This window comes from Pyrus communis, chromosome 4 (genome assembly GCF_963583255.1).
Source record: "Pyrus communis chromosome 4, drPyrComm1.1, whole genome shotgun sequence".
NCBI lineage: Eukaryota > Viridiplantae > Streptophyta > Magnoliopsida > Rosales > Rosaceae > Pyrus > Pyrus communis.
This window is the reverse complement of record NC_084806.1, coordinates 6,318,610-6,325,902: the sequence shown is the minus strand read 5'-3', so window position 1 is coordinate 6,325,902 and position 7,293 is coordinate 6,318,610. Positions and strand designations below refer to the sequence as shown.

Here is a 7,293-nt window from a genome sequence, read left to right as displayed (position 1 = left end):
TTGGCTTACCAAATTTGGTTTAGAAATTTGTTCTTACTAGCATTACCCAATTATTAACCAAGTTCACCATGTAGTCGAATTATTTTATACAAATAGGAAGCGTGAAATGCCAATTTGTTTTTGAATTATCACCTAAATGAAAATTAGGTTCCTAAATTATTTTATTTTATTTTTCAGAAAAATCAATCATTCAATTATAAAAATCTACTAATTATATTCCTAATATTAGATTTGAAGCTAATGTATTCAATTTTTCGTCAATTTAAGTCACATTGCTTGCATGTGATACACATTGGAAGGTAGATTGATAATTTTTCATAAAGAAATAGTGTATGAAGAGTAAATTAGACGTTAGATTTGCAACCTATATGAAATTAGACGTTAGAGTTGATGAAAAATTAGATAAAATAGCTTTGAAAATAATAGTATAAACGAAATTAATAATTTTTAATGAATTTAATGACTTATTTTATTAAATCGGCACATCATCCAAATAGGAATGTTAAAATTCCAAATTCATACAGCCTACGTTCCTCTGTGCGTGTTCTTTACAGGAATCCAAAGGCACTATTCAGAGTCTCACAGAGAGAGGAAAGAGAGACCCACCAGCAGCACTAGATGTAAAGCATTCAGCAACTTTGATTCTTCCTCGTCACTACCCTCCCTCCACGTGCTTCCTCTCGTACTTTCACAGGTTCGCTTCTTTAAAAACGTACCCAGGTTACCATTTTTCTTTGTTTTCCTCTCCATTTAATATAATCCCAAAATTTTTGTTTGCACCTGCGGCATTTCAATGGCGATTGGGTTGTTGGGTTTCAATCTTTTGCTTCTTATCTGAATTGGGTTCCCATTGTTCTTATACAATTGGCCTTTTTTATGCAGGTCTCGTCGATTAAACTCTCCCTGTACGTAGAAGAAGCCAGAGTTTTTCATATTCTTTGAGTTGGGTTTGTTAGATTTTCAAAAAGTTTCTGAATTTATTTCTGCCATTGATGGATGTCTCACTGGAGATTGCGAATGTAGCTTTTTTCATAGTGTTATTAACGTGGGTTTTGCTTGATATTATGAGAGGAAGAAGAAATGGTAGCCAAACAGGTCTGAGATATAGAGCAGAAGACAGAGGGTGCAAATTTCCTGATTTGGTCACCTTTTCAGCAAATGCTTTAATCTCAAGCTTTTACCTTGGTTTTGGGATTTATGAGTATTGGAGTGGTAGAATTGTAAGCTGTAAATCCATCTTCTCAGGCATGACTTGGGTTTTGGCCACAGTAGTTACAGTTTACTCAATGATTTACAGAGCTCACAGTGAGCCAAAAAGGTGGCCTTCGGTCCTCAGTTTCTGGTGGATCTTTTCCTGCATTTTTTACTCACTTTCTGTGTGCTTTTACCTCATTGCTCGCTTCAAATTCTACAATTTTCCAGAGATTTTCCCAAAGGCCAGTTTAGTCAATTTCGCTTCGTTTCCTTTGTCAATACTGCTTTGTTTCAATGCTTTTAGTTACGTCCAGAAAAACAATGACCTTAAACACCCATTACTTGAGAAGGAAGATGAAATTCTCTCCCAAGAAAGTGACACTTACACCAATGCTGGAATTTGGAGTAAGGTTACATTTCAATGGCTGAACCCGCTTTTCAAACGGGGTCGAACCCAAAAGCTGGAATTGCCTCATATACCATCTATTCCTCCCTCAGAAAGAGCAGAATACGCTTCCTCTTTGCTCGACGAATCACTGAGGAAACACAAGATGGAAGACTCTTCGTTGCCAAAATCCATAATGCTGGCTGTGCGAGGATCATTAGCTGTAAACGCTGTTTTTGCAGGTAAACTTGTTCTTGGATCACTTTTCTTTTTAGTTTTTGTTTTATTCAGTCCTCCAGGTTTTTATGTGTTTTTTTAATTTATTTTTGTAGGAGTCAATACGGCTGCATCATATATAGGTCCTTTTCTGATTACAAATTTTGTAAATTATGTACTCGAAAAACAAGATAATTCAGGCAACCGCCATGGACTGATTCTTGCGTTTGTATTTTTCGTTGCTAAGACATTGGAATCATTGAGTCAAAGACAGTGGTATTTTGGTGCTCACTTAATTGGTGTACGAGTAAGAGCAGCTCTGACTGTGTTAATTTACAAGAAATCTATTTCCATCAAGTATTCGGGTCCAAGCAATGGTAAAATTATTAATTTGATCAATGTGGATGTTGAAAGAATTGGAGACTTTTGCTGGTACGTTCATGGCATTTGGTTGCTCCCGCTTCAGGTATTTTTGGCCTTGGCTATCCTTTACAGGAATCTTGGTGCAGCCCCGTCTGCTGCTGCTCTTCTTTCCACTGTTTTGGTCATGGTATGCAACACACCGTTGGCCAATAGGCAAAAAAGGCTTCACTCCAAGATCATGGAAGCGAAGGATTCGAGAATCAAAATAACATCGGAGATTCTGAAGAGCATGAGAGTTTTAAAGCTGCATTCTTGGGAGTCCACATTCTTGAAGAAGTTGCTTCAGCTCAGGGAAACAGAGAGGCATTGGCTGAAGAGATACCTTTATACATGCTCGGCAGTTGCCTTTCTCTTCTGGGCTTCACCAACTCTAGTTTCAGTTACCACTTTTGGTGTTTGCATTATACTAAACACACCGTTGACAGTAGGTACTGTATTGTCCGCTTTAGCTACTTTCAGAATTCTACAAGAGCCTATCTACAACCTGCCAGAGCTCATTTCCATGATTACACAGACAAAAGTATCGATTGATCGTATCCAAGAATTCATCAAAGAAGATCAAATGAAGCTGATTCCTTGCCATCTTTCAAAAATATCCAATGTCATGATTGTTATTGAGACAGGAGAATACGATTGGAAAACAAGCAATCAAAACTTAAAGAAACCTACAATCAGAATTACAGAGAAAATAAAAATACCGATGGGATACAAGGTTGTGGTTTGTGGCTCAGTTGGTTCTGGCAAGTCAAGCCTACTATTGAGTATACTAGGTGAGATTCCCAAAATTTCTGGGCCAGGAGCAAAAGTTTATGGCACAAAAGCTTATGTTCCACAAAGTTCTTGGATTCAGACTGGAACGATAAGGGAGAATGTATTGTTTGGCAGGAAAATGAATAGGGGCTTCTATGAGGATGTTTTGGAAATTTGTGCTTTGGACCAGGATGTCAAGATGTGGGCAGATGGAGATTTGACTGTAGTGGGAGAGAGAGGGATGAACCTAAGTGGAGGAGAAAAGCAAAGAATTCAACTCGCACGAGCTGTGTATAGTGATTCAGATGTTTATATTTTGGACGATCCTTTCAGTGCTGTTGATGCACATACCGGAGCACACTTGTTTAAGGCAAGCCAAACTTCTCATCATTTTACATTTTCTTTAGTTTTTTTTCTGATAACGTTATTTTATGTTTTATGTAGCGACATGGTTTTAATCAGACGTAATGTTTTGCAGAAATGTCTCTTGCAACACTTGTCCCAGAAGACTGTTATCTATGCTACCCACCAATTAGAATTTTTAGAGGCAGCAGACCTTGTCTTGGTAAGTTTTTGAAATTTTCGTTTTTATACTCAGATGATAACATGTTTTATCGAGTCTCTTATCTCTCCGGTTCAATTCAATTGCTGATAGGTTATTAAGGATGGTCAAATTTCTCAGTCTGGAAAATATGAAGATTTGATTGTGGATCCCAACAGTGAACTTGTTAGACAAATGTCTGCACATAAAAAATCATTTGAACAAGTTAACACTTGCCAACAAGATGATTCCTGTAACAGAAGATCTCATCAAGATAATCTCATAGAGGTTTTAGAAGAAAAAGAGCCTTTCAACAACGGCAAGCTTTCAGAAAAAAGTCATGAAGAAGAAGCGGTAACTGGTCGAGTAAAATGGAATGTTTACTCAACCTTTATCACTTCTGCTTATAGGGGTGCTCTTGTCCCGGTCATCCTACTCTGTCAAGTCCTCTTCCAGGGACTACAAATGGGAAGCAATTACTGGATTGCATGGGCAGCGGAGAAAGAATCCAGGGTCAGCAAACGGCGGTTGATTTGCGTATTTGCTCTGTTGTCTGGTGGGAGTTCCATCTTCATATTGGGAAGGGCAGTTTTTCTGGCAACTATTGCTATTCAGACCTCTCAGCGTCTCTTCCTTGGAATGATTACTTCAGTTTTCCGAGCACCAATTTCATTTTTCGACTCCACACCTTCTAGTCGAATCCTCAATAGGGTCAGTTTAAATTCATCTTCCGTTTGCCTGTTTAATAAATTCCATTGAAGTATAAATCAAGTTCGACCACTTAATTCTTATTCCACTGTTAATGTTTGCAGTCTTCTACGGATCAAAGCACAGTAGACATGGATATTCCATATAGATTAGCTGGATTGGTATTTGCCCTCATCCAGCTAATAAGCATCATCATCCTTATGTCTCAAGTGGCCTGGCAAGTCTTCATTCTTTTCCTTCTTGTTCTTGCACTCTCCGGCTGGTATCAAGTAAGTAATACCCCATTTTGAATTTCGTTTTACTTTTTAAACTTTCGATTTTATTTGGAACCTACAAGGGTGTCTGCACCGTATTGCACAATGTGGAAGTTGACGGTTCTTCCAGCTCATATTCAAGTATTTGGTACGGGTATTTTATTTTATTTTATATGTTTTGCAGGCTTATTACATTACCACAGCTACAGAACTAGCCAGGATGGTTGGAATTCGAAAAGCTCCAATTCTTCATCACTTTTCAGAATCGATAACAGGGGCAGGAACAATTCGGTGTTTCAGTCAAGAAGGCCGCTTCCTGATGAAAGTAATGGCCTTGATTGATGATTATTCTCGCGTAGCCTTTCACAATTATGGCACGATGGAGTGGCTATCTGTTCGGACGAACTTTCTGTTTAACCTTGTCTACTTCCTACTTCTTGTCATCTTGGTGAGCTTGCCTAGGTCTGCCATTGACCCCAGTAAGCACCTCCAATCCCTGATTTCTGTTGAGCATTAGTTTAACTGTCAGTATGTCTTGGAATGCGTTATCAGGCATTGAAATTCCAACTCTTAACTAATGGAGTACTTGCTCTGGTCTTAGGTTTGGCGGGATTGGCAGCTACCTATGGTTTGAACCTAAATGTCCTTCAGGCTTGGGTAATATGGAATATGTGCAATGTAGAAAACAAAATGATTTCTGTCGAGCGGATTCTTCAATTCACAAATATACCCAGTGAGGCACCGCTTGTGATTGAAGATTGTAGACCAGCGCCTGAATGGCCTATGGCCGGAAGAATTGAACTTGAAAACCTTCACGTGCAATATAATCCAGCTCTCCCAACCATTCTCAAGGGGATCACTTGCACCTTCCCTGGAATGAAAAAAATAGGAATTGTGGGCAGGACTGGGAGTGGAAAATCCACTCTGATCCAAGCTCTCTTCAGAGTAGTAGAACCCTCGGGAGGGCGAATTCTTATTGATGGTGTCGATATATCTAAAATAGGTCTGCAGGACTTGAGGTCAAGGTTGAGCATAATTCCACAAGACCCGACATTATTTCAGGGAACCGTGAGGACCAATCTGGATCCTTTGAAACAGCATTCTGATCAAGAGATATGGGAGGTAAGGATCAAAACTTTTTATTTTAGATGGATTATATGGTGGTATTGTTACTTATGCGACTCAATAACTCAGGTTATCAATCAATGTGGACTGATGGAGATTGTTAGGCAGGACCAAAGGATTCTTGATGCACCTGGTATGAAGATATCGTAATCTACTCAATCATATAATGAAAGTTGATAAATTGTTTTGCTGTCTCATTCACCGAGTTGCATAATTTATTTGAAAATCTGGATTATATTACAGTTGCTGAAGACGGAGAAAACTGGAGTGTTGGACAGAGGCAGCTTGTTTGCCTCGCTCGAGTGCTCTTGAAGAAAAAGAAAATTCTTGTGTTGGATGAGGCTACAGCTTCTATTGATACAGCAACAGATATTGTAATCCAGGAGACAATAAGGAAAGAAAAGAGTGGATGCACCGTGATCACTGTGGCTCACCGGATTCCTACTGTTATTGACAACGACTTGGTTCTAGTTCTTGACGAAGGTAGTGTAAGAATTCTTAAAATAGGGCTTTTTTCTTACAGTAAATTTAATAAATATAAAACAACATGGACTTTTACGACCAGCGAGAAACATGGAACTTTACGATCAGCGAGAATACTTTTGATTCCTAGTATAACCTGGTCCCTAGGTTTTTCCCAAAAGTGATAGAACATTTCACTTTTGCGGATTATTGGAAAACGTATTATTGCTCAGGTGACATGCCCTGAAATGATTTTTTTAACTTGTTTGAATCATACAGGCAAGGTTTTGGAGTACGATTCTCCAGCTCGGTTACTTGAGGATAGTTCTTCGGCATTCTCCAAGTTGGTGGCAGAATTCTTGAGGAGATCTTCCATGAGCGGCTGCTACAGAGATTCATGATTTTAACGATTTGGTAGAGATATGCAGGAACCTTAATCATTCCAAATATCCGAAATGGTTGGCAACATACTCCTGCACAGGCCTATGCCTTCCCATGCTAATCCACGCAAGGGCATGTGCAAAGCTATATCAGAAAAAAAAGGCTTCCCTCGGCTGAGTACAGAAAATATGGATGCCAGTTGACGCTCGGGAAGTAGAGGCACATCTTTGTAACTCTCAAACGATGCAGTTGGTTCGCGTTATTAATCTTACTACCCAAATGTTGACGTGAACGGATGAAAGATGATATTCTGCAACTGAAAGGTGCAGTACCGATGGAAGTTGAAACGCCGGAAGAACCTGCAGCTGGAATGGCACTCTTTCGTGCATGCGCAACTGATGTCGCAATGTCTCGCACGGTGCAAATCTGTTCGTATCCCTGCCTGTGTCGACTTCAGAAGCCAGGAAACAACCTCAGAAACATGTCTAACGACTCGTGCTGGGGTCGCTCACGGCACCATTACCAGTAGAACTTGACAGCCTTTCGATGGAAGCTCATACCGTGAAGATTGAAGTCCCAAAATGCTGGGACTGCAAAACAAAGTCCTAAATTATTTAAGTCCTAAATATGTTATTTAGCTTTTGTAATAATCCCAAATTCCTTCTTTCATTTGTCCACGGAATCATCGGCTAATTAGTTTACACAAAGATCGGCTAATAAGTTTGTGTAGAAAAATTACATGTGCAATGTGAATAAGTGAAAAACTCCAAATATAAAGGTTGCTAGCATTTCTCCAACATATAAACTTTTGAGTGTAGGTTAAATTATTATTATTATACAATAATTTAGATGTC

General features: G+C 39.1%; 1 protein-coding gene across 1 annotated transcript; it reads left to right on the top strand.

Moving 5' to 3' along the window:
- The first annotated feature begins 763 nt into the window (after positions 1 to 763).
- On the top strand, positions 764 to 7,293 carry LOC137731560 (putative ABC transporter C family member 15). Its single transcript, XM_068470698.1, has 10 exons — positions 764 to 1,821; positions 1,912 to 3,338; positions 3,447 to 3,533; positions 3,624 to 4,220; positions 4,322 to 4,486; positions 4,656 to 4,950; positions 5,073 to 5,593; positions 5,666 to 5,729; positions 5,840 to 6,079; positions 6,338 to 7,293. Exons 1-10 carry the CDS (start codon positions 993 to 995, stop codon positions 6,457 to 6,459), a joined length of 4,347 nt encoding a protein of 1,448 aa, XP_068326799.1. The 5' UTR covers positions 764 to 992; the 3' UTR covers positions 6,460 to 7,293.

What these genes read in the sequence shown, in the direction of transcription:
- LOC137731560 (XM_068470698.1), top strand. Translation starts at nt 993, where the DNA reads ATGGATGTCTCACTGGAGATTGCGAATGTAGCTTTTTTCATAGTGTTA. An exon ending in CTAGTCGAATCCTCAATAGG is followed by an intron (nt 4,221 to 4,321) that starts GTCAGTTTAAAT and finishes TAATGTTTGCAG; the next exon opens with TCTTCTACGGATCAAAGCAC. An exon ending in CACTCTCCGGCTGGTATCAA is followed by an intron (nt 4,487 to 4,655) that starts GTAAGTAATACC and finishes TATGTTTTGCAG; the next exon opens with GCTTATTACATTACCACAGC.